General features: G+C 48.5%; 1 protein-coding gene across 2 annotated transcripts in view; it reads right to left on the bottom strand.

The window, feature by feature from the left end:
• Positions 1 to 27,634, bottom strand: part of RPS24 (ribosomal protein S24) — an 85,449-nt gene that overhangs the window by 37,817 nt on the left and 19,998 nt on the right. The window contains exon 5 of one of the 2 annotated variants that reach the window (XM_053207680.1): positions 1,711 to 1,731. The exons of the other annotated variant lie outside the window; for it this stretch is intronic. Coding sequence (XP_053063655.1) covers positions 1,726 to 1,731 — 6 coding nt within the window. The 3' untranslated portion in view covers positions 1,711 to 1,725. Of the gene's footprint in view, positions 1 to 1,710; positions 1,732 to 27,634 lie in introns of those variants that run through there. 2 annotated transcript variants of the gene reach the window in all.

Below are 27,634 nucleotides of genomic sequence, written 5' to 3'. Positions count from 1 at the left end.
GGAGAGGGAGAGGGAGAGGGAGAGGGAGAGGGATACAGAGAGAATCCCAAGCAGGCTCCGTGCTGTCAGCACAGAGCCCAACACAGGGCTTGATCTCAAGAACCATGAGATCATGACCAAAGCGAAAATCAAGAGTCAGACACTTAACTGACTGAGCCACCCAGGTGTCCCAATATTCCATTTCATTTAACTCAGTATATCCAAAATATTATTTCAACATATAATCATATAGAAAACTATTGAGATACTTTACATATTTTATTGAACTAAATCTTTGAGATAATCCAGTGTGTACTTTACACTGCTAGCACATCTCAATCTGGACTAGCCACATTTCAAGTGCTTAATAGTCATCTGAGGCTAGCGGCTACCATATTGAACAGTGCCACATCTAGACTTTGATCTGTATAGGCCATGACAGTGTGGGGCCAGGGTCTGGGCTGCAATTATGGGTGGAGGTAAAAGAGCCCATCCAGTAGCTTCTGGAGGAGTGTCTGTACCTGTTTGCTTTTGGTGCTCTTTATAAAACAGATGTTTTCTGCCTCTTAGCTCTACTTCAGGGTGGCCCGTTCCCAAGCAGTGGGAAAGTCTCATTCACCACGCTTTTAAACATCGAAGTGCTTAGTGCAGTTTGTCTTCATATATATGCCTATTATCCTACATGATGCTGACAATAGGGACAGACACACAGTAGGTACCCAAAAAGAAGCTATTGAATGAATTGGCTTTTATTTATTCCCCAAGTCCCATGAAGTCATGCCAATACCAAGCCCAGGACCAGGCACAAAGTGGACTCAGTAAGCATATTCCATACATGCTCCCCAACAGGGCCCGGTCCCGGGCACTGACCACAGCAGACGCTTGATAGGAATGTACTTTCACTGCACACAGAAGCTAGAAGAGAGGGCATAGTCTGCAAATGGAAGCTAGTTCTCCTTCCTCAAAGTATGAAGCCTTAGCCAATTGGGGAACTTAGGAAGTGGATGACAATGTGGAATGTCAAAGCTAAAATAAGGGGGTCGGAAAGGTCATCTCATCCAGCCCCTTTGTTGTATAGACAAGGAAGCTGAGGCCTGGAAATGGAAAGGGACTTGCAAAGCCAGGAAGGCAAGCCAAGTCCCCCACCACAGAACCTAGAGCTCGGTTCTGAAATCGAGACTCGGAAATGCTCCCCATGCCTTTTGGTGCAGACAAAAAATAACGTTCTGACTTGCGGGATGGAGGGGTCATGAGAAGGGGATCTGAAAGTTATGTTGACTCTGCCTCTGATTTCCCATTTGGTCTTGAGAAAGCCCCTCTGCAGTCCCCATCTAGAAGACAAGGAGCAAAATGCAAGCGAGTGACATGCTGCTAAGCTTCTACCAAGATTTCATCAAATCACACAGACCACCCAGCCAAGACCCGTTTTTCAGATGGGAAAATGGAGGCCCAGAGATAGGAAGGGGCTTGTGTAAGATCGGCTAAATAGTGGCAGATCCTCACTTTGGCCTCTTCCTTCTATGTCCAGAAATGTCTCTCCCGATGACAGCACTCACTTCCTCTCCAACCCACCTCTTTACTCCTGAGTTCCATAGTAGGGGCCACCCCTTCTTTGAAAGGCAGGAGAGGAGAAAGAGGCATCTGGAGGAAAGGTAGGCAGTCAGCTGATTTTTCTAATCAGGGTTCTGACTCTGCGGGAAAGAGGAGTCCAAGATCCCAGCTGAGGTGAGAGCTGGCAGCCACCAATCAGGCCTAGAGAAAAAAAAATGCAAAAGGATTGCAGCCAAGGAGAAGAAACGTGGAGACCTGAGGCTGGTTCCAAGAAGCATGCATGCACGGCGCACGCGCGTGCGCTCTCTCTCTCTCTCTCTCTCTCTCTCTCTCTCTCTCTCTCACACACACACACACACACACAGGCACACGCTCAGCCTCACGTCCCGCGCCATTCAATTCCCCTGCGTGTTCTAAACCTAGATGATCAGATAATAAGAGGTTGAGTGGTATGCATAACATCAAGCTGATTAAATTTGTTTACTGATAATTCTTTCAGGTTCCCATGAATATCGTGTAATTTCCTTGCTGTATTTCAAACAGATTTGGGCTAATGCATTATTGACAGCACCCTTGCAGACCATCTCGACAATGTCATTCAGGATAATTATTTCACAACAGATTTCCAGAGCCCCTGGTTCCTGTTGGGATTCACTTGGGCATAAATTACAGAGCCGAATATTTAATCAGTGTCCCCATTAGAACCCTGCGGCTTATTTTTAGGAATTGAGGAGGGAGAGCGGGTGGGGGAGAGGGTATTTGTATTATTACAGCATGAATACATTTCTTCTGTTCTGGGTGGGTTTTTTTTTCCCCCAAAGCTCAACCAAGCTGAAAAGCAGCCTGAAGCATCCTTGCCTTTTTTAGAAATAAACACAAGCATTAATCTTTTGACTGCATTAAATTAAATATTAATGTTAACGGATCACATAATGTGAAGTTAAAAAAGCGATTAACATTTATACCACATTCTCTCTCCGTGACTTTTCCATTACACAAATTAGTCCCTCTCTTAACTAATAACACCTAAGCAATGGTACCTTGGAAAGGTAGGACCAGGAAGCAGGGGCTGGGTGATGGTTTCTGGTGTTTCTCAAAGAAAACTGGGGAGAAGGTGTCGATGGGCAGCCGCTGACCAGACCTGCCTCCCCACGCAGCCCATCCAGCCATAACTGAGGTGTAACGTAGCTGCTCCCTTGCAAGGAGTAATCTGAGGGCTAATTAGCAATGCCAAGGGGTGCTGCGCCGGATCCAGCGGTGTTTACATTTCCGGCTATTTGTGTTGCTCAAGCAGCAGAATCAATCAAGCAGCAAGCCTGTGCTGAGCGCCCACTCCTCACCCATGAGCAATGCCCCAGCTGCCTGCCTACCACTGCAGTCCGGCTTTGCCACCGTCACACCCCAGAAAGCAATCACACGGGGCTGCCGGTGGCCTCCCACCGGCTCACTCCCGGCCACCTCTCCCCCAGCCCCTCCACAGACTGACCTCTGAAGCCTGTGAGGTTAGCCACCACCCCTCCTTTTTTAAATGACTCTTTCCTTCTGCTGTTGAGACTTCCTCTGACCCCTCTTGTCACTTGAAGTTCTGTATTACCCACCACCAGGCCCATGAGAGGCCACGAGGCACTGTGAGTCCCCTCCAGCCCTCTCTTCCTTCCTCCTCCTCTCCTATGACTACGGATCCCAGCTCTGGCTGTCCCCTACGAGGTCTGCCCCGCTGCCTAATTCAGATCCACCCAGGGTGCCAAGGCCTGCTGAGTCCCTGGCCATGTACATCCAGGCTCTCCCTGTCGGCCCAGGCTTCCCACCTCACCGCCGCCAGAGAGACTGCACAGGTTAGTTCAGCACCTCTGATGGCCCCCAAGGTCGCCAGGATAAAGTCTGACTGTAGCCTGCAGGAAAGGCCTTCACGACCAACCCCAACTCCAAGTACTAGTCCCTGGCCACTTCCTGCCACACACACCCTCTGTTCTAACTATATGAGACTCATCATCATAAATGATTTCTGTCTGTGGAGAGGAGAAATGAGGGCAAGAGCCCTTACAGCCTTCACAAAACATTACTGTGTGCCTGTAATTTGCCATAGGGTAGGCAGCCTCAAGGAATCCGGTCCTGGCTCTCTGCTCCAAGGAGGGCTCTGAGGAGACTCTCTCACTCTGCCTGGGCTTCCAGCAAGGTCAGAATAGAGAGATTCAACCCTCCAGGGCTGATGAGAGAATCTTCGTGGAGGACGGGCATTTGAGCTGGACCTTAAAGGAATAACCGGATTTCCACAGGCAGAGAATGCTCATTGTATTCATTTATCTGGCCAGACTGGCACATGCAATGAGAAGAGGAAAATGGGACCAGGCCATGGCAGAACGCCTCACAGGGTCCCAGAGCCACTTCCATCCTCCCTGTGAGGAAGTAGCCTCGGCCCCAGCCGGAGGAAGCTCCTCCAGGCCGGCAGCTGCCCGTGAACGGACAGCTCTACCAGCCACTTCTCAAATCTGGGACCCTGAGTTCTTTCAGCCCGAGCCGTAAGAGGGGGATGACCGTTCCATGCTCAGGTCATTAGCAACCAGCAACCTATTTCCACCATTCATTGCAGAGAATTTGGAGCCAGTAACCTGAGTTCCAAGCCCAGCTCAGCCGTTAACCGGCAATGCAATCTTGCACAGGTCCTTGGGAAAAGGAGCCCCCATTTCCTTGTGTGCAGAAAGGGGTGAACAACAATGCCCTCAGAGGCACACAGGAGATCAAGAAGGGAGAAGGGCGCTGTGAGTGGGAAGCCCCATTGGTGAGCCTCCACGCTCCAGCACAGCCTCCCGCCCTGCACCTCCTGGCACCTCTGGGGTCCTGGACTCCGTCTTACAAGTGCCCAGCTGGAACCTACCATGAGAGCGGTGCCCTGATTGCCTGGCAAGCACAGCCCCGCCCTCCAGAGCTTCCCTGCTCAGCCCGATCCACCGCCTACGCGCAGAGGCCCTCTCTACCTCCACATCTCCCTTTTGTTTGCAAGGTGCAGACAGAGGCCTGGCGAGGGGGCCGTTTGTGCGTGTGTCACAGTGAACTCTGCCGACACCTGCTGCCACACTTTCCTCTCCTCCTCACTCTCAGGGCACTACATGAGCCTCGTTCATCTTTGACTTGCGGACTTGGCTGCCACTGCTCCAAGATCAAAACATCAGAGAGCCAGACAGGACTGTGGTTCTCTATTGCTGGTGCTTTTTGTTGCATTTTGTTTTTTGACTAGTACATGTACAGTTGGTCCTTGAACCACGCAGGGGGTTAGGGCGACCGGCCCCCTGCGCAGTTGAAACTCCACATATGACTTTTGACTCCCCCGAAATGTAACTATTAATAGCCTACTGTTGACCAGAAGTCTTACCAAGAACATAAACAATTAACACATATTTTATGGGTTATATGTATTATACACTGTATTCTTACAATAAAGTAAGCTAGAGAAAAGAAAATGTTACGAAGAAAATGATAAGAGAAAATACATTTACAGTACTGTACTGTATCAAAAAAAAATCCATACATAAGTAGACACCACAGTTCAAACTCGTGTTGTTCAAGGGTCAACTGTATATGCTTTAAAATCAGTACCAAAGGGGATTTAGTGACCAATGAGTCTCACTCCCGTTATCTCCAACCCCCAGTCCCTCAAGTGTCCTTTCCAAGCGGTATCTGCTACAGCCAGAGATATCTTACATATATTCAAACATATTTATATCTTTTCGCACAAATTTTAGCATATTATACATAACATTCTCCACCGTGGTTTTTTTCACTTACTGTATCTGAGAGACTGGCCCCAATCAGTACGTGTACATTCTCCTCATTCTTTTTTGCAAGTGCAGAATATCATATTGCATGGATGCACCATTATTTAGTGTCCTACTTGTTGACACGTGGCTGTTCCCGGCCTGGGGCTTTGAAAATCAGTGCTGCAGCAAACCATGTCGCAAAAAAGCAGCATAGCACACACCGGGATCCACAGGCGGCCCGCAAAAGTCATCCAATCCTGTCCATGCCCCAAGGTACCACCTCCTCCATGAAAAAGAAAACCGTGCCCAGAGAGGTTTTGTGACTCAGTGAGGCTCTGCTAATTGATAACATAATAGAGTGAGGGATCTGGGTTTTTCCATTCCATGGAATTATTTCAATATGTTTAAAAAAATCATTCAAGGGTGCCTGGGTGGCTCAGTCAGTTTAGCATTCAACTTCGGCTCAGGTCATGATCTCACCATCTGTGAGTTCAAGCCCCACATCAGTCTCTGTGCTGACAGCTCAGAGCCTGGAGCCTGCTTCGGATTCTGTGTGTCCCTCTCTCTGTCCCTTCCCCGCTCAAGCACTGTCCCTCTCTCTCTCTCTCAAAAATAAAGTAAACGCATTAAAAAAAAAAAAAAAAGCATTCAAACTCTCCACTTTACAGAGGGGGAAACTTGAGGCCCTTCAACAAGGAGAGCATCTCCTCAAAATCCTAAGGCAATGGTTCTCAAACTCAAGCACGAGCATCCCCTGGAGGGTTTGTTAAAACAGAGGGCTGGGCCCCACTGCCAGTGTTTCTGATTCAGTGAGTCTACTAAGGAGTCTGAGAACTTGCATTTTTAACCTGTTCACAGGCGATGTTGATACGGAGACCACACTTTGAGGACCAGTGTCCTAAGGGTTCCTGGTGTTTCTGGTGATGCGAGGGGAGGCCCTGTGGATTCTGATTCCCCAGCCAGCTAGCCGCCCACCGGAGCTTTGAACACCACAGCACTACTTTTTCTGCTATGTGAATAAGTTTAACTTTTGGGTTTTTTTTACTGGTGTTTGACTGTTTCAGTGCTGTTTTGGGGAAACAACTGGAATGCATCAGAGGCCTTATCATTTGGTCATGAGAAGCCACCTTTCATTTCCCTGGAGCACAGTGGTCGCCCCCATGGGGGGTCGGGTGGGGTAAAGTCCCTGGGATATGAGCTGTGCTGTCAGAGCAGGGAAAGGGCCTTTCCGGCCTACCTCCTCCCCACTGGATACGCTGGATCAGAGTTGGGCCTGGGGAGGAGGGGCATCACAACCCAGACGTGTCCCCAGAAAGGCAGTTCTCCACCACAGCTGCACTGCTGGCTCTCCCCCTGCCCTGCAACTTTGGCTCAGATTCACTGGTTCTCTGAACAGCTGGCCTCTGCCCTTGGCCTGAACTTTTTGACCAGATGCCTTCGAGGGCAGGTTAAAGTCCAGCCATCAATGATTCCCTCACTCTCCCCATGCCCCCAGAGTTCCCAAGCACCCCATCAAGGCCCATCTCAAGGCCTGGGCCTCCATTTCCAGGAACACAAGTCCCTTTCTCAATACAAGAGAAGACACAGAAGTACCAGTCAACGCAGAAATATGCCGAAAACGTGTCAGGTAAGATTTCAACATCCTCGTAGTCCACTGGGTGGGCATTTGGAAGACTTCTGGTATTTGTCACTGACATAGGTCACTTTATGGCTGAGCCTTCCTACTATAGAATACTCTCCTGTGTGTGTGGGTCTTCAGGAGGCAAAGCCCTCCTCCTAAGTCAGAAAATAATGCAGGCCTGGGATGCCTGGGTGGCTTAGACAGTTGAGTGTGGAGCCTGCTTAAGATTCTCTCTCTCCCTCTGCCCTCTCCCCCATTTTTAGAAAAAAAAATTTTTTTTTCTAAAGAAAACAATACAGGCCTGATACTTGTTTCATATTTCCCTTCTCTTTGCAGCTGAAACCCCGTGTGTCACCAAAGAAGAGTGGACCAGATGCCCAGGACCCGTAAGAGGCAAGGTCAGGAGAAAATATGTCCCAGAAGAGGCAGCTCCCAGGTCCCGAGGGCATCACAGTGGGGATGGAAGTAGCACCAGCTCCGTACCAAGCCTTCCCTGCAGCTCAGTTCAGGCTGTTATCCTCATGTCCGGCCACCCTTATCCCGCTTCCCTAGCTTTCCCGCTGATGCTTTGATGGGTCATATTCCCTTTAAGCAGATCCCTTTCCCACTTAAACCAGCCAGAGATTGCTGGCAACAGTGAACTTGGACTAACACTCATACCAGTGCAGAATCCTCGGAAACCAAAAGGAACTTTTGCCCTGGACTTCCTCCCCCATGTCATCAGAGCAAGCCAGTCACCCCTGCAGGATTCTGCAGCCTTCGACTTAGCTAACGTTGGTAACAATAATCCCTCATGCTCAAGCACCAGTTAGGTCCTTTTCAAAGCTGTCCCCTCCACTATCCTGCTCACTATCACCATGCACAGGAGAGGCTGAGAGAGGCCAACAGAGAGGAAAGCAGGGAGAGACTGGGACTCAGGACACCTGGGTGTTGTTGTTGTCTTTTTGTTTTGTTTTGTTTTTGTGGTTTTTTTTTGCTGTTATCACTACATAACAATAATAAAAGCTACTATTTGTTAAGAGTTGGCTATTTGCAAGCAATGGGCTAAACAATTCATTATATATTTTGTGTAGCCCTGCAAGGTAGATGTTTTGATATGCATTCTCAGAGAAGTTAGTTAATTTGCCTAAAAGCATCCAGTTGCTAAGTACAGAACTAGTACTGAAATCTGGGTCCAAAGCCAGGATTCTTAGCCATTATATTAAATATTAAATGGCCTCCCACTGATCTGCCTCGGCCTACCTTTCTGGACAAGCCACTTAAGCCCCTCTGAACTCCAGGGTCACCAGCTACAGTAACTGCTCTGACTTACAACACCGAAGTTTAGATTGTCCAGGAAGAAACAGAGCACCCTTGAGACAAGTTTCTCTTGAGCCAAGCTTGGAAGGTATCCCAAACCCCAGCACCAAAGCCTATTGGACAGGCTCACATCCAGCCAACCACAGAGCCCTAATTCTGCAGCCTCAGCATTAGTAAATCCTCTCTTCTGCTCTTCCGCGGTCTTGGAGGCAGGGTGGCGGGCTAGACAGGTGGGCATTGCCACATTATTAATTTGGCTGCTGATTAACTCCACCTCCTAACTGAGAAGGATTCTAATTACAAAACCTGGAAAGTGGCAAGTCCTGGGAGCTGACGGGATCAGCCCATTACGGATCCTTCTCTGGCCTTGCCCCGGGGGCAGTGTGGAAAGGGAGCACAGAGCCGAGGGAGTGCGGGCCGGAGAGAGCCTGTTGCCAGTTGAGGGAGGGGGCTGTGGGCCCTGCCAGGTAGCAGAGGCAGGGGGCCAGGTTCTAGGCAGCTCTGTTGGGGAACCAAGTAGCTGACTCTGCCCTTTCACCGTGCTCAGAGGAGGTGGAGCCACGCCCCACCTTCAGCCCAGTGGGACCAATTAAAGCATTTACAGTAAAACACGGGAGGGGATGTACCTCCAGGTCTCCATCTTGCCACGTTTGCTGAAGGAGCGCCTATGACATTACACAGATTAATACTCCACTGAGCAAATTAATCCTTGGGATTTCACTCACTACCTGTGGCTTATAAATTTTAATTGGCTCTAAACCACCACCTGAATTGATGTGGGAGTGTGGTGATGCAAGGCAAGACATCAGAAAGAGTGCCAGCCACACGTGTAGCTTCAAGCAGGAAGGAGGGGGATGCCATATTCCAGGTGCCAAAGGGGTGAGGGAAGAAGGAAACCTTTCAGCAGCAGTATTCCCTTGTGCATTCAGCGGAGTGGGCAGAAGGATGCAGAAGCAGCCTTTGGCCTCTTCTTTCTCTCTGCTTGTCTCAGTCTTGTCCATCGCTCAAATCTCACATGAATTTGAACACTCCACAAGCTTTGATTGAGCACTTGGTATGTGCCACGTCCTGGACTGGGCAGTGAAGTGTCAATGTGTTGGGTTGTAAGAAAGGGAAATTCACTGAAACGCCCTGGGTTAGAAGTAGAGACAGCACCACTGTGAAGATGCCCAGGTGTCACAGGGAGAGGAGAGGGCCTCATGGGAACTGGAAGGTGATCAGGGCCATACTTTGCCTCTGACATTTTCACAGGCGTTGGCCTCTTTCTTTCTACACACCTGCTGTGCTCTGCTCTCTCCACAGGTAGGTTGCTCATCTTCCTGCAAAAAATCTCCTTAACCTCCCAAACATGGGAGCCTCAGCTGCCACATTTAATGGCCTCAGTCACTGTGTCCCATTCAAATTTCCAGGAGAAAGGAGCAGGCGGGCCCGGGCTGAGTCTCTCTTAACCATTCCTGCCCTTTTCTAGGGTCACCAACGGCTTCCACTTGTTGAAACTTCCTTCTTGGCTTCTAGGACTCAGCTGGCACCATCTTTCCTCCAACTTCTAAGGCCTTCTCCAGACACTCCCATGGTTTTGACACTGTTAAGGGCCTCTGAGCACTGCTTCAACTCCGTGCACATGCTATCCTTGAACTTGGCTCTACTCTGGTTCCCCCACCTCCACACCCATCTCTGCCTACAGGGAGAAGTCCATGGATGCAAGGGGATATGCCCACCCAGACACCATGGTTCCGTTCTAGACTAGCACTGTCCAATAGAACATTCTGCAATGATAAAGTTCTATCTGCACTGTACAACGGTAGCCTCCAGCTACAAGTGGCTACCACTGCTGAGGAGCTAAAGTTTTATCCTCTTATTTTTTTTATCTTATTTTCATTAGCTTTATCTCCCACAAGTTTCCTGGCCCTGCCACACTTCTTTTCTAATCCCACCCCCGCCTAACAGCAGCCTTGAGTCACTCTTCTTAACTGTAAAACATTAAGTGATCCTCTATCACCTGTATTTCATAATGAAGTCTGGCTTTTCAGCCTAATAGTTACGGTTTTTGTAATCCTGCTTCATCTCCCAGCCTCCCTCCCTCCTTGCCCCTATACAGGCAAACAGCAATGTCTGCACCCCTTCTCTATGCTCATTGAAAAAGCCTTGCCTTTTCTCACCTCTGTGCCTTTGCAAAGACTGTTCTTTCTGCCCAAAATGTTCTCGACCCTACCTTCACTCCAGTGCTAGCAAACTCCTATTTACCCTTCAAGCCCCAGGTCAACGGTCCTCTTATCACCTTCCCTATTCCTGTTCTCCTCTCTCCAAGTTAACATGCCTTTTTCAGTGCTCAGTTACCAAGGCTACTTAAATGTTAATTCTACCCAGGGTCCCCTATACATGTGGGCATCCCTCTGCAAAGGCCTCTGCAAAGGAGTAATTTGTCATTTTGCACAAGTGTGGATTTGAATCTCATTCTGGAAGGCTGGTGTGCAGGGGGAATTATACAGCTGTTTCAGGAGCCTGACTGGCCATTCAACATCCATTTCTCAACACATATTGGTTATTTTCTATTCATTATTTATGAGAAAAAAGTGACTCTTTAATGGAAAAACTTTGTGTAAAAAAATGCCACTCTCATCTGCCAGGCAAAAAAAAGCTCTGTGATGGTGGTCTATATAGGTATATAGATACCAACCTTCTGCTTTATTTTTTTATTGAAATACAATTAACCTACAATGTTGTTTCAGGTGTACAATATGATTCAACAATTCCATAAATTTCTCAGTGCTCACCAAGGTAAGCAATCTCTTTTATCTATTTCACTCACCCCCCCCTTTCTCTGTATTTAAGAGTCTTTTGTCTTTGTTTCTTAGATTCCACATATAAGTGAAATCACGTGGTATCTGTCTTTCCCTGACTTATTTCACTTAGCATAATACTCTCTAGCTCCATCCACATTTGCAAATGGCAAGATTTCGTTCTTTTTTATGGCTAATATTCCACTGTGTGTGTGTGTGTGTGTGTGTGTGTGTATCACATCTTCTTTTATCCATTCATCAGTCGAAAGACACTTGGGTTGCTTCCATATTTTGGCCATTGTAGAGAATGCTGCAGTAAACACAGGAGTGCATATATTTTATCGAATTAGTGTTTTCGTTTTCTTCGGGCAAATAACCAGTAATGGAATTACTGGATCATATGGTAATTCTAACTTTTTGAGGAACCTCCATGCTATTTTCCACAGTGGCTGCACCAATCTGCATCCCCAGCAACAGTGCACGAGGGTTCCTTTTTCTCCACATTTTCGCCCCAAAACTTGTTTCTTGCGTCTTTGATTTTGGCCATTCTGACATGTGTAAAATTATATCTCATTGTGGTTTGAATTTGCGTTTCCCTAATGATGTCTGTTGGCCATCCATATGTCTTCTTTGGAAAAATCAAGATGGTCTTGGGATAGAACTCCTAAATCTCAGGAGTCTCCCAGTGTTTTTCACAGGGTGATCCCTAGACCAGAACATCATAAGCAAATGTGCAAATCATGAGCCCTCCCTAGTCTGGCAGAATCAGAAACTCTGGGGTGGGGCCCATCACCTTGTGCTGTAACAAGCCCCCAGGTGGCTCTGATGCCCTGGTCTGTTTCTGTCTTATGAGAGCTCCTGAGTGGAGTGCCCTGCCACCCTCAGCTCTCCAGGCCCAGTCCCCAGTCCAGCATTCTGGTGTGACAGGCCTTCCATAGCCCGATATGTGTGTCCTGAATGAGAGAATGAATGCATGCGTGAGCGAGTGAACAGAAAGTTAAAAACAAATAGGAAAGAAATTGAGCAACAGATGCAAAAGAAACCAGAATAACTTCTTGTTAGGCATTTATTCCGACCTTCTGGTCCAATGAGTAGGAAGAGAAGTGTGAATAGACGACGCAGGCATTGTAGACCCCCTGGACCTGCTCCTCTCCCATCCCCCCGTCCCCACCCTTGTACTAAGACCTGAGTGGCAGTGCTTGGCCCCTCACCCTCTCCAATCCATGGCCCAGGTGAAAACTCCTAACTTCCTCAAAGAAGAACCCAAGAGCAAGGGAGCGCTGGGTCCTAAATGGCCTGTGCAGGACCCATAAATTAATTACTTAATATCATTTACAGAAGGCCAGTTGGTCTCAAGATGAATGGAGCTAATGCTGTTCTTGGCATCCAACTTAAAGATTCAAGGCGCCAGAAATACAAAGGAAGGCTTCTTTCAACTTCCAGACTAGGCTGCTGAATTAAAGCTGGAAGGATGGGATGGGGGGAGGGGGGCTATTCAAAGACGGAAGAAAGGTTTCTTTGGTGAAGAAATATTAATCTCAATATTCACATGGCGTTAAAATATATGTTTGAGATCTCCAGAATGAGATGTTCATAAATAGATAAGCTCTAAGTGGATGATTTTTTAGCCTTGATTTTCCTTTACTGAAATATAATTAACACTTCCTGAAACCAGCTAGCTTGGAATAATTTAGTTCAATTGTAAGTATGCAAAACACTTAACAATTAGCTCCATGAAATGAGACCAGCCAGCACTGAGCCGACTTCATTAATGCCCTAAGTGCATATGCCCTATTATAAGAGCTTTCAGAAATATTGTATAAATCTGAAATGCCCCCATAGAATGGAACGGGGAGGGAGTTTCCGATTATTTCCATTCATTTGAAAGCTACATCTCATAAACGCAGCGGTCTGAAAGATGACGGCAATTGGTTTTAGTATTTTTACAGCCGCTTCGAGGTGGTAAAAAGAAAAGAAACCAAGGTATTGTAATGGGGTCTTTAAAGCCAGCGTGATTTAACCTCCCATAAAGAGGGGCAGCTGGGGCGGGAAAAGCTTATGGTTTCTCATAGTCAAGGGCCCCGGGTTCAGCTGCATGGCCTGGTACACGTCCTTCACCTACCTACGTTTTCTCATCTGTAAAATGGGGATAGCCAGGGATACTATTTAAATAAGTAACTGTCAGTGCTGCACAAGCACTGAGCAATGGGAATGAATGCTGGCAACAAACAACCAGAACCATGGGCATGGTGGTACGATCTGCACACCCAGTACCCTCACTTGTTCATCCTGCTTGAACCTCAGAGCAGCAGAATGAGAATACAGCCCTCAAAGAGTGCTGAGAGCATTACAGGATGCATTGAATGGAATAAGCCTTCAGTGTTTCTTTATTTTTTTAGAGAGACAGAGACAGAGCGTGAGCAGGGGAGGGGCAGAGGGAGAGGGAGACACAGAATCCGAAGCAGGCTCCTTCCAGGCTCTGAGCTGTCAGCACAGAGCCCAATGTGGGGCTCAAACCCATAAACCGCGAGATCAAGACCTGAGCCAAAGTCAGATGCTTAACCAACTGAGCCACCCAGGCGCCCCATGAATGGGACAAGCCTTCAAAGAGGGAAGCCTCTATTCAAATACAAGAGGTTTGGATATTTTTATATTTTTTCCTTCTTTTCTAGATAGATAGTGGCTGTGGAGGCAAAGCCATCATGAGGTTTACATTGACTCAGCTCTGAGTGGAGTGAAAAATGAAGAATTGCCAAAACCAGAATGAAAAAAAAAAAAAGTACAATTTTCAGTGTGTACATTTACCAAAATACTGTTTTAACCCACCAACCTGAAACAAAGAGCAATCAGGGTGATTTTGCCAGTCACAGAATATGGAACCCTATAGGCAGGGAAGGCCAGGATGGGCACACAAGTTCCAGACTGCAAGATGCACGTCTTTCTTCCAGTCACACCAGCGAGCTCTGTGACTACATGTGACCACATATGGTGACAACATCAAAAGTCCACGTCTGAAGTCCAAGGGGAGGGCAGCTGTAACACCTGAAAACAAGGAAGGTGGCCAGCTGCCGGTTCCACCTCTGGAAAGCCCTGGCTGAAAGCAGGTTCTTCCCTGCACCTGGCCCTAACTCTGTCCTGGGTGTTGCTGGCTGCACCATTCCCCAGGAGGGCCCCAGAGATAGGAGGCACTGAACACAAATCCCGACTAGGGCTCTCCTGGGGAAGTGGGGTACGGTGCATCGAAGTCTGGGGGAAGAGTAGGCAGCAACATTACTTAGAATGTAACTGGTTAGAAGCTACTGAGTACCTGGCCATGTCAGGTATTTTTCGTATGTTAAACTCTTTCCTTCACAGATATGAAAATGGAGGCTCAGAGAGGTCAGGTGACTGGCCCAAGATCACACCACTAATGAGCAGTATAACTGGGATTCCCACTTGCCTCTTCTGCATCGAAGCCCATGCTCTCTGCACCCATTTATGCTGTTTATAGGGACACATTTAGGTGAGCTACCTAGCATTTAGGTGAGTTCCTGGCCTGGAGGAGGTGCTTATAAATGCCTGTGGAATTTGAGTAGAAAATACTAAATATGGATCTTGTATTGATTTCTAACTGCTCCTGTAACAAATTAATACAAACCTGGTAGCTTAAAACAATAAAACAATTTATTACCTTACAGTTTCACAGGTCAGAAGTCCATAATGGGTTGGCAGGGCTGAATTCCTTATGGAAGCCCTAGGAGAGAATCTGCTTCCTGTCCTTTTCCAGCTTCTAGAAGCCGCCCACATTTCCTGGTTTGTGGCCTTTTCTTCCAACTTCAGAGCTAGCAGCAGCCCATCTTTAAATCTTTCTCTATGAACTTTGTTGCTTCCATCATTATATCTGCTTCTCTAACTCTGACCTTTCCGTTGCCTTCATATCAGGACCCAATGGGCCCACCCTGGCAATCTAGGATAATTTGCCCATCTCCAGATCCTTCATTTAACCACATCCACAACGTCCCTTTTGCCACATAAGGTAACATTCACAGGGTCCCGAATAGGACTTGGACGTTTTGGGGGCCCGTTACTCAGCTGACCATCGACCTTAATATAAATGAAATCATAATACCCATTCCTTTCTTAGAAATTAGCTTTAGAAAAAGCTTTAGCATATCATTACAACAAGCTTAATTCCAGATTTTCAGGATAAGACTCAATATCAAATATTGGCACTCCTTACCAATAATAATAATTTAGTGGCTTTCACCTGCATACTTGTTGTCACAATAAATGCCTTTCAAGGATTTCATTTCATCCTTAAAAATTCTCTGTAATTTGGACATTATCATCTCCAATTTACAAAGTAGGAACTGAAGCTTCAACAGTTACACAACTTGCTCAAGGCCACAGTACACGGTGGAACTGGAATTTGAACTTGGGCTGGTGGAGAAGGACAAGACCATCCTGATTGCTGGTTCAGGAATTATTTCTACTAGACAGCCTATGCATGGAAGAAAAAGTGCTCTGGAAAATTTAAAGAGGTCTTAATATTAAGAAGAAACACAAAGAATATAAGAAAGCATTTGGAGCTAAATTCCGGTTCTGCCACTTGGGACTCAGTTTCCTTATCTGTAAGTATCTGTAAACCCAACTCCTTGGGTTGGTGTGGACATTAAGTGGAGACAACGCAGGTAAAGTGTGGTAACAGTGTTCCATCTGTGTTGGCTGGGCAGGGAGGAAGGCCAGAAGTGGCCCTAAGGGTCCCAATGCTGGGATTAACGCTGGTCAACCTCAAGCTGTTTCTTCTCTTATCTGGACCCAAGCCCCCCATATGCAGTGAAAAAGATGGGCTCAGCAGCTCTGCAAGCAAGCTCTCCCTCTCCAGGTTCCAGCAAGAAGACTGTACAGGCTTCCTGACTCCAGCTCAAAGGCCTTTGGAGCACAGCATCCTGGTACTGCAAGCATTCCCATTTCTCCATCCCAGAGCAGCCTCAAAATGGATAGGAATGTGTAAAACGGCCTTAAATCTTGCTCAGAACCACTTTGCACAGATGCCCTTCACACCTCTTCCAGCAGAATCGTTTACCGGGCACATGAAAACAGTAAAGCAAACACAGGGTCTGGAGCCTGGTCCCAAACTGCTTTACATGGGGATTAATGACTAGTGTGATCAATCCAGAAAGGCTGGCTCTGGCGGCTTCATGATGACATCATCTGGGCAGCTCCTTTGTCCCTGGGAAGAGAGCTCCACCCCTCTCCATCTCACACCCTTGGGAGAGTCCATGGCCAGACTGCAGTGTCAAAATGGAGTAGACAATAACAGGCAGGGCACTACAAGACCAGCTACCCCATGGAAAGAGGCCCAGAGGCCTGCACCAGGTCACACAGCTGGCTAGCAGAGCTCATGACTGACTGCTCGGTCACTAACTGGCTATTATGATCTTGGGCAAGTCACTTACCCTCTCTGTGCTTCAATTTCATCAACTATAAAATAGAGGCAATAATAAACCTATTTCACAACACTAGCTGAATTAAAATATGCAAAGTGCTTAGAAGAGTACCCAGCCCATAACGAGTGCTGTGTTATCATTAACTACTACCTTCTTGTAGCTTGGCTGTATATTCATGCTCTTTCCATGACATTAAAGCACACCTTTCTGCCAGATCAGTGCTCTGACACGGTCATATGTTCTCTCCTCAGCTAACATGAAGTCCTGGGCCAATAGGCCACTCGCGATGTCCCATTCTCTCAAATCATCCACATAGGACTGTTCCTTCCCCAACACTCTCACTGGTGGTTTCTGGGACTCTTATAACATAAGGAGTTGCAACAGCTTAGGAGTTAAGCACTCTCGGCCAGAATTTCCTTCTGTAAGAAGTGATGAAGGCAATCGGGCAGAAGGGAGGCCTTCACCCCGGTTCCAGAAAGCCAGGTTCCCAGAGCCAGAGGGAAGGCTGTCCCTTGTTCTCCAGCCCCGCCTGATTCCAGCTGAACTCTGAGAACTGACTGCCATATGGCCACCAACACAGCTGCCCTTCAAGGAAGCACAAGGTCTGTATGGATGTAGCATGGCCCAGTTGGCTGTAGTGCTAGCCAATTAAGGACAGTCCCCCTGTCACTTTGCCCATTAAAAGCCCCAATGCCAAGGCCTGCCTTGATGTCTAGCCCTCTCCCCCTTGCACACACAGCTTGTTCCTTCAGTGAAGACATGCCCCTGACAGAGAGGAGGTGCACAGGAGCACAGAGGAAATGGCTGGCAGGGGCAGCCACAAACATGGCCCCAGTCAGCCAGCTGAGCCAGCAGAACTCAGACACACACACGGCATCCTGGTCCATTCGAGCTACTACAACAAAACACCATAGACTGGGTGGCTCATAAACAACAGAAACTTATTTCACACCTTTCTGGAGGCTGGAAATCTAAGATCATGGCAGTAGCATGTTGGGTGAAGACCCTCTCTGGGTCTGGGTCACAGACTTCTCACCAGGTCCTCACATGGTAGAAAGGGCCAGGGCACTCTCTCAGGCTTCTTTTAGGAGGATGCGACTCCCATTCATGAGGTCTCCACTCTCGTGACCTAAACATCTCCCAAAGGCCCCACCTCCTAACACCAGCACCTGGGAGACTGAGATTTCAATACATGCATTTTGGGGAGACACGAATATTCAGACCACAGCACATGGTATGACAACATGGACCACAAGAAGGCCAAGGGTCTTTATGACCTTGGGACAGGGGAAACCATTCAAGGAGGAGCAGGAATGTGGTGAGAAAGCAGAAACAAAGCTCTGGAAATGAACGAGGAAGGTGGGAGGGGCACGGCCAGGAACCCCACTCCCTACCACTCCTTCAGGAAATAAAGGAACCAGCTGAGACAAAGGCCATGAGAACACTACTTCCCAAGTACCCCTTGGCCAGAGAAATCTCTCTACCCAGAACTCCTGGACTAAATGATAACAGGCCATGGGCCTGGGTTCATATTCAGACCGTGCCACTTACTAGCTGTGTGACCTTCTACAAGAAGTTAACCTCTCTGGACTCCAGTTTCCGCATCTGCACAATGGGTCAAAAACAGAACTTCTCTCATGTTGTTGATCTGAGGCTTGAAAGGGATAACTATATATCACTCCCTTCCTTCCCATGGTCTCTGCTCTACAGTTAGCTTGCAGTAATATTAGCCACCATGCACCACTGTATCTGCAATAACCAGGAGAGCCGTGGCACCCCAGAAGCACTTGAGAAATACCTAATGAACGAATGAATGTTCCATCATCTGGATGTAGTAATCAGGCCTATTTTTTCCTGGCAAAGTTACAAGAATTTGGATTCCATGTGGATATGTGTCTCTCACAATGCCTTCCCTCCCTCATGGGCGCAAAGTGATTTGAATTCTGGAAGAACGTGCCAGTGAACTGTGGTCTTTAAGGCCTCCCCAAGGGCACAACCTCCCTGCTCAGAGCCTTGAGGAGGTAGCTGCCCACTAGGAGAAAATAAGACCCCCCCATCCCCACCCCAAGAAACCATGCCTGGTTCTGTTCTGCCCATGATCTGGAGTGAGACGAACAGCTTCAACTTACCCTTGGTCTGTGGCAGATGCATTTGGTATATTTGCCCCACCCATAGCCCCAGCTATAGGGGCCACCCTAAGTGTCCCACATGTTTTCCTCTGACTCAAGCAGAGACGGATACCTGACCTAAAAACATCTAGGTCCTTAGGACATCTGTCGCTAACCAGTGATCGGTCAGATTATTTCCTGTCAAGAATTTGGACCACGGGATAGGCATTGTGGGCTGTGTAGAGACATGGCCACAGCTGGCCCTACAGCAAACCAAGCCATCTGTAAACAAGCTAGAGGAGGAGATGTACAGAGCAGAGAAGCCACGAGTAAGCAAAGGAGTACTGCCTACAGGGAAGAAAACAGCAAAGAGGCTGCTCAGAGAGGGGCAAAGAGCAAAGGCCACACAGCCCAAGAGAGATGGGAAACGAGAGGCAGAGGGAAGTTGCCTCACGCTCCGGTGGCCTACCTCATCTGGCTGCTGTGAGCCCAGCTGGCTTCACTCTCCATCTGCAGCCCCCTATACTGTTCCAACCACCATGGCCTGCCTAGTACACGAGCTGGCTCACATGGATGGTAGTCCATGAAACCCAATGATCCCCACCTACAACAATGGGCATGGTGCTGCTCAAGGGGCAGGGGTGTTTCCTGGCCCTGGGGTGATTCCATGCCATCCTAATGTCCTTCTCTCCATCCTTCCCAGGGGCCCAAACCTGGGCCCCTTGCAAGGATTTCTCTGCAAGGATTTCTCTGAGTTCCTGGGCAGGATGCAGATTACACTGCCAGAGAATTCAGGACATCAGGGCTCAGCTGTCTAGAGATAAGAAGAGGCATCTGTAAAATATTCCTAGAGTTACTGCCCTTCTATGAGGAAGCTTCAGTGCAGCCATGACATGATAGGTTGTTTTGGTCTCCTAGAAATGAAAGAATCTCCTCCACCAACTGAAATAAAACTGTAACTCAAAGTATTGTATCACTAGCCAAGCGATCGGAGTGGAAAAGCTTGGGTTCAAATTCTGGCTCCACTACTTACTTTGTGACCAAGGGCAATACCTCAACCCCTCTGTTGTTCAAATTTCTCATCTCCTGTGGAAATAGTATCTGCTTGGTATGGTTTGGAAAGGGCTCAGCAAGATAATGCATCTAATTGTAAATACTGGAAGAGGTTGCCTATCCATCGGCCTGCCTTTCCTTCATTGTAAATGACTGGCAACAAGTAGGTACTAAATAAGTGTATTGTGATGGCCAAGCCCTCCTCAGCCTATGGCAGTGCCATCAAGCACACACATCACAGAATCCACTCCTGGCTGCACTAAACCATGAACCCCTGGAGGAGAGGAGCTCTATCTTGTTCATCCTACCATCCTCTAATTCCCAACACCAGCTCTAGTACAGCTTGGAAGAGGGAAGGAACAAACAAGTGGGTTCCTTATGGCACATCCAGCTCTGGAATGGTTTGGCTCTGGTTATCATTAAAATACACTCTGTGAGTCCGTGCCTTTCACCTAGGAGACTCACGCCCAGGCATGGACTTGGACCAGGCCTTCTATCCATCTGAGATGGAATACTCCCACTGTGTTTAATGCACGTATGTGTGATTGAGAGCCAGGGCCAGTGGGTAAGGACGCCCAACTTCCTGTAAGCCCCGGAACAGATTCTCACCTTGGACACTGACTCCCTACCAACCTACGCACACGTGCGCGCACACACACACCCACACACACACATGTATAAAACCAGGTCAGGGAAGAACATATCCAAGCTGACCTCACCTACAAGGTCTCAATCCTCCTAGACAGTTGGGTAGGGGCCAGGAGTTGGGAGAACCTGGGCCAGGTCCTCCAGGGATATCTCGGGATCCACAGGTGCATCCTTTTTCCTGAGGGTATATCCTGTCATGTACAAAATGCCAACACCAACAAAGATGGATCCAACTAGGCTGCCTATTCAAGGGGCCAGATGGAATCAAAGAGCCAGATTCTAGAACAAATTCAGGGACCAAGAAAGCAAAGAGAAGTCAAGGATCAAAGAGATTCAGAATTCGGACCAAGAGCTGAGCTCAAAGGAGGTCAGGGTCAGGGCACAGGGGCTGGCCATGGGGTAGCAGCTTTACTCCAAATAGCCTCCCCATCTTCAAGTGGTTCCCCTAGCCCACCTCCCCTAAGAGAGACATCATCATACTCACCTACCGACGACATGATGAGAAAGTGGGAAGTAGGAAAATACCATGTGATGAGCCGCCTCAACTTGTCATTCATCCTATGGTGGGACGCATGGCAGGGCAACATCCTGCTTAAGAGGAGACAGCCACAACTCCTTACACATGGGGGACTAGGGGGATAGAGGCCCAGGAATGGAGACGGGAAACCAGCGCATCTCTTACCATTTCCTCCCATGCAAAATAGACCCCGGGAACATGGAAGCACTTCAAATTTTCAGCACATTCCATGCTATTCTATATGCCTCCATGCCTTTGTTCTCGCTCTTGCCTTTCCTCAGGATGCCCTTCAAATATTTCTTACCCTGCCAGTTACCACAATCCAGGACTGAGCTCAAAGGTCATCCTCTCCAGGAAGCTCTTCCTCAGTGCCCAGGAGCTTAGTGAACTAACATATGAGAGCTCTCCCATCCCTATGTTCGCCTTAGCTCTTTCCATTTCATACCAAGAGTCTCTCTTAGGCGTATGGTCCCCAGTGGGCCAAGAGCTCCTTGAGGGCAGACACTATTCTTAGTCACCACTTGGTCACCACCCCAGCATCTATCACAGGGCTTGGTGTTATAGTGAATGCTCCATTAGTGCTTGCTGAGCAAGTTCTTAACACACAGAAAACAGTGGTTAGGATTGTGGAGAAGAGAGTGGAATGAGAGATGAAGAGGCTGGATATGAGCATATTGAAATCTGGTGGGATGCCCAGGTAGCGACAGAGCCACAGAGAGAGCACAGGGCTGGTGATAGGTTTGGAGGTCTCCCATGTGGAGCTAATAACCAAAGACATGGAAGCAATTTGAGCTCTTTGGATTGAGAGGATACTTTGGAGGATAGGAGGGGAGGATAGGAACCCTCATGACGCTTCTAAAATTGTTCCACTCACAGACCAACTCTCTCTCAGTGTGTGCACAGGATGTCAGCTGGAATTTTTACTGTTGCCCCCAGACTGGTATGTGCACATAGTTAAAGGCAAAAAAGTAGTAGAAAGGCACTAGTAGCTGACACCTTCCCAAAGGTTTCACCAAGAAACTGAACCAGCACCTCTAACACCAGGCCCCATCGCAAACCATGACACACACACATGGTCTATATGAGAGGGAAGGAAGAAAAAGAGGATCGCTGGGGAAACTGGTGTCCTAGAGAACATACTGTTTCAGTGAGAGGGGCTCAAGAGAATCACTCGTAGAAATGCGGGGAGTGCCCACGAGAGGGGGAAGCTGGTATTTCCCTCCCCAGCCGGGTGCTTGCTGAGCTGTGCTGTCTGCAGCCCCACCTTGTACTGCCAGAGAGAGGCAGTAGTAGTGCCAGGAGAAGCTGACGTGGGTCCCTAGAGCTTGGAGATTCCATGGGCATGGAATGTGGCACCCACTTTTTCCTGGGGATCTCTCAAGGCAGAAGGAGCCTGCAGCAGCACCAACGTATGGAAAGCAGGGGCAGAATGCTTAGGAAGAAAGGGGGTGCCCACACCTCTGACCCCACCAGCCCCTGAAGGCATAGTAGGGCCTCAGCTGCTCCTATACAGCCCCGTGGAGGTGTAGAGAAGAGAGGATGGGCCAGAGCCACAGGACAGCCCAAGAAGCAGTACCCCTCGACACCCCACAGAAAGGCGGCAGAGTGTGCACCATTCATGGGACTGAAGCGATCCGTTGTCGCTGAGCACATCATCAGGGATGGGTGGTGCTGGCATGAGCTGTACTCTGCCCCAAGGACACCGGCCTGCTATCTACCCAGGTCAGCCACGGCAGTAAGCCAAAGTAGAGATGCCTCCCACCACACACGGGGACTTCTCCAGGAAGCCTGACTCCACAGCCCCCTGTCCTTGCACCTGACCCCAGGGGGTGGGCCCCAAAGCTCTGGACCAGGAGGAGGAGTGAGAAAGCAAACACTACTTCCCCCCCCCCCCCGCCCATTTCCATCATCTGAGTACAGGCCTGGCCTACAATGGGCCAAGTGGAGTGTTTCAGTCCAGAGATACACCAGTGGTTTTGACCATAAAGCTATGGACTCTACTCCAGCTAATGTTAAGGGTAATTTGGCAGAGTTTAGCAGAAAACAGTGACTAGAGAAAAATAAAACCATTTCACATCTCTATGCTACCAAGTTGACACTCATCAATAAACCAGTTACACAGAGGCCAATGTGGAAGCCCCTCCCTAAACTGACAAATGAAGGAAAAAGGGAAGGGGGGAGAGCTCTTGGCCCCCCACCTCTGTTTCTCAGGAAGATAGAACTTAAGTCAAAACCTCCTCAGTCTTAATTACCAAACAAAAAAATAACCAGACGAGCTTCTCACTGTATGTCTTTATTTATACTGTCATCTGCTCCGGCATTTTAATATCCAACTTTCCGTTGGAAGACAGATGCCTGGATGTTCACACCCCGTTCTAATGGCTTAATACCCTGGGTACTGGAGCAGGGAGGGGGCCGCAAGGAAGGAGGGGGATGAAAGCCGCCGCCACATTGAGCACAACTTTGGAGCAAATGGGTTTGAATATTCATTAAACAACATTTAATTTAAACACCCAAACTCTGAAAGCAGCAGCATATGGCCTGTTTTATTTTACATAAACTGAATAGGAGGTTGGGCCATTCGTTTCTGCAGACATAATGTTCAATACCAATGAATAATGCTTCCCTTTGAGGACGCCCCTGCACTATACTGGGCCCACTGCCCCACTGCCCCCACCAGCTCAGACCAGCCTACTCGTGGCGGCACAGCAACATCAACCAAACCCCCATCACCCTTTGGGGGCAGATTTGGATTTCATTAGGGAAAGAAAGAAGATTCTGAAGAGCCATTCTCCTGGTTCCTTGGTTTGTACCCTGGGAAACATGATTGGCAGAATTCTCATCCTAGACCAGGTCTCCCCGGTGCCTGGGGGCTAGGTGGCGGCCTCCAGATGGCATGAGCCTGACTTCCTCTGCCTGTGCATGGCTGCCATGCAATGCTCACACTAAGCCCCAGGGCCCTGGATCCCCCACCCCAGCCTGGAACTTAGGATTGTGCACATTTATACAGAAGGCTCTAGGTACAATGAGATGTGTGTGAGCATATGTGTGAGCCTGTGTGTACGTTCTTGTAAGGGGATGTATACACATGGCCCCGCGTGCTGGATATATGTGTGCACATGTGCACATATATGCAGTGTCTCTCTGGGTGTGCCTGTAGCTGTGTGTGTGTGTGTGTGTGTGTGTGTGTGTGTGTGTGTGTACAACACATTCATCTGGAGAGGTACGAGGTGTTCTCTGTAACTTTCTATGCAGGTATGAAAATCCCAGTAGGTGTGTAGGTACATGCATCCACACAACGTGTATGAGACAGAGCATGTGTGTGTGAGGGGTTTTATTTGTTTTTAATGGTCACTCAGTTCTTAACTTGGGGTCCACACACATCTACCATGGCATCCATGGACAGAGTACAAGAGGAACATGAACTTGGATGAGGAAAAAGGGGACATCTTTATTTCACTAACTTCTAATTTTTTTCCTTTATAAATGTAGACAACAAACCCACAGTAGTAGTCTGTGTTTCCAACAGAAATCAGAGGTATCTTCATATAACACCATGGACATTATATATCTCAAGATGTTCTTTACACTCTCAGTCACTACTTTGAATCGTAAGTATTTAGACCTGATGTGAGATACTATTATCACATTAATAAAGAAGCATATATGATACTTCATCACAAATTATCTGATATTTTGCTATGTGTACCTGAACAGAATTGGTTTTCTTCGTAAGTTCGTGTTTTTTATGCACTTAGAAATATTCTGGGATGGACCCCATTGGTCACCAGCCCACCCAGAGGCAAAGAAAAGGTAAAAGAGCCCATGTGTGGGGATGGACAGAGCCAGCTGTGGTCCAGCAAGCACTCACAGGATGCCACATGGAGAGGTGTGCAGGACCCTGGCAGAGATGGAACCAGTACCTTCCCCTCTGAAGGAGACCCTCCCAAGAAGGCAGGTGTCCACAGGGGAAGAGGGTAAAAAGCCAGTAACTATATAGCTATAAAAGACAACTATCTCTGCATGTGCCCAGTCGTGCTAGACACTATGCAGACGGCCCACGCTGGCATCCCCTCGGCACTTACACTCCAGGCCTTGTGGGACAGGCTTCTCAGAGGAGCAGGGACTCGGACAGGGCCATGGGGCATGCTCCCAGTAAAGACCGTACCGGGCTCACCTTCTCCACTTATGAGTCGTCATCACTGCCCATCCACCCAAATATCAGTTAGGCTTTCTTCAATGACCAATTCAAACTATCTTAAACAACAGACAGCATTCATTAGCCTCCATAACTAGGGTCCAGGATAACAGGTGCTTCAGGTAGGTTTGAGCAGGGCTCGGGCTGTTTCTCCGCTATTCTTTCACCTCTTCTCTGCTCCAAATCTCAACTCTGTCCTCAGGCTGGCTTTCCTCATGGTAACAAAATGGGTACGGTGGTTCTAAGCCTTCTATCTGCACATCACACCACCTGGAGCAGGAGGGATCTCTCCCCAGCCATGAGCAGAAGGCTTCCCTCCAACTGTGATAAGCCTAACCTCAATCAGTTGCTCTGGCCAGGTGCGATTCCGTGCACTGATCAGTTTAGGTCCGGGTCACTGCCCATCACCAAGCCATTACTATGGCTTTGCTATTACTAACGCCACACTTTTATTACTTAAGCCAGTCAAGACCCACCTCCCCAGAAAACAAGTTGGGAGAGTGGCAAGGGGATAAAGTGGATGCCTGTAAGGGAAATGGGAAGATTTTCCAAGATCTGTCTTTCCAAGAACTGCTAGCAGGCATGGCGGCTTCCAACCAGACTGGCAGTGCTGGGGCAGGCGCCAGCTTATGCCTACTCACCAACTGCAAGGTGACCACTCCGAAAAGCACTTCATACATCACCATGACAGGCCCTCAACCTGCCATTGAGCACACAAAAAGCCCCTTTCGGTCACTGCCACACAACCTGAGGGGGCTCCCCTCTCCCACGGAGACCAGACTTCTTCAATAAGATACTGTCTGGGAGGCAGGAAGGCTGGAGAATTCCTTTTGTGGACCTCAGTTTCCCCACATGGTCAAAGGGGGGACTGGACAAACTAAACCTAAAAGCACTTCTCAACTGACAGTTCATGCACCACAGCAAATGGAGAGCATCTAAACCTAAGAGTCCCCATCACCTACTGTCAGATTCTGCCACAGCCTGCTGGCTGGTTTCCCCACCCCCCCTCCAGCCCCGCACCCCAGCCCAATGTGCTCTCCACAAAGCCGCCATTCGTTGGGTCAGTCAGTCGGCAAGCATTTACTTATCCTGCTGAGTACCAGGCATCGTTCCTGACGCGGGGGATACAGCAACGATGTACATACAAAAAATAAAAATAAAAATTGTTTGTGTAGACACACAAGATCCTGCCTTCATGAAGCTTCCTTTCTAGAGAGAAGACAGTCAATAATCAAGAAAATAATAGAAGTGAATGTTGAGGAGAAAAAATTAAAGTCAGGAAGAAAATTTGAGGAGGGATACAATCTTTGATAAAGTGGTCAAAGAAGGCGTCTCTGAGAAGATTAACACTTGAGCAATGACCAGATGAAAGGGAGAGCATGACCCACAAGGTTAGCTGGGGCAGAGTGGGCCAGGCTGAGGGGACAACACGTGCAAAGTCCTAGAGCAGGAGCAGGGCTGACAAGCTGGAGGAGCACAGCTAGCGGCACGGCTGACAGCTAGGAGCACAGCTAGCGGTGATGGGAGGCCAGGTCACAGGCCATGTGGATCATGGAGAGCCTTTTGGCATCGCATTAAGTGACTGTGCAGCCACTAGAAGGTTCTGAACAGAAGAAGGACTTCATGTGACTCTCATTTTCACAGCTCACTCTGGTTGCTGCATGGAGAATAACTCTAAGGGGTGAAGGTGTCATCAGGACTGCAGTGAAGGGGCCATGGCAGTAACAAGGTGAAAAATGTGCAGACTTGGGCCAGAGGAACCACAAAAGTGGTAAGAAACAATCACATTCTGGATAACTTTTGAAGGAAGAGCCAGAAGATGTGTAGATGAACGGGCCATGGGAGTGAAAGTGGAAACCACCTGCCATCCATGGGAGAGGATGGCCAGCAAGAAGGAGGACAAGCAGGGACTACCAGGGGCTCAATTTCTGGCCAGTGGCCTTTGTAAAAGGCACATGATACACGATTCCTCTGCTTAAAATCTTCCAGCAGCTTCTCCCTGCCCTCTAAGTAAAGTCCAACCTGTAATCACCTGCGTAGTCCAACCCCTCCCCTCACCACATTTCTATACGTTCCCAGTCCTGCCTTTTCCAGCTCCCACAAACCCACCCACCTTATCTTGCCTCTAAGTCTTGGCCTCTGCTAGTCTCTCTTCCTGAAAGATCCCTCGCCTGTTTGCATCTCCAGGCCCCAACTGCCTCGCCTGCAGAAAGAAGATGCAGAGTGTAGTACCTGTTGACTTGCAGGGGACCATCCAGCCGCACCAGGCTGCAAGTCCGTGGCCCTGGGTTTCCACGCCCTCCCTTGCCCGGGGAGGGGAAGATTGGCACCAGAGTCCAGCGGAGAGTATCCCAGTGCAGGCTGGGGCATGCCCCAAGGGCCAGCCTGAAGTACAAACCCTAAGACTCGAAGGAAAAAAGCATGAAAAGGATGCAGAAGAGCCTGAGTAGAGGTAGGAGTGACAAACTCTTGTCTAGAGTAGACAAGAACCCCAAAGCCAGTCTGTGTTTGCCAAAGCAGTGCGCTCCACCTGGGTAACCCTTCCCTTCCATCCCTGCTCATCCTTCACAGACCCTGCTGTAACTCGGCTCAAATCCCCTCTCCCCAACGAAACCTTCCTGCTGCCCCTGGACCCTCCCCTGCAAGCCAGTTAGTGGTGAACACACCGGTCTTCCCTCTTACCTCCACACCCAACC

This window comes from Acinonyx jubatus, chromosome D2 (assembly GCF_027475565.1).
Source record: "Acinonyx jubatus isolate Ajub_Pintada_27869175 chromosome D2, VMU_Ajub_asm_v1.0, whole genome shotgun sequence".
In the NCBI taxonomy this organism is placed as follows: domain Eukaryota; kingdom Metazoa; phylum Chordata; class Mammalia; order Carnivora; family Felidae; genus Acinonyx; species Acinonyx jubatus.
Note: the sequence above shows the minus strand (reverse complement) of the source record. Positions and strands in the feature narration are given on the sequence as shown.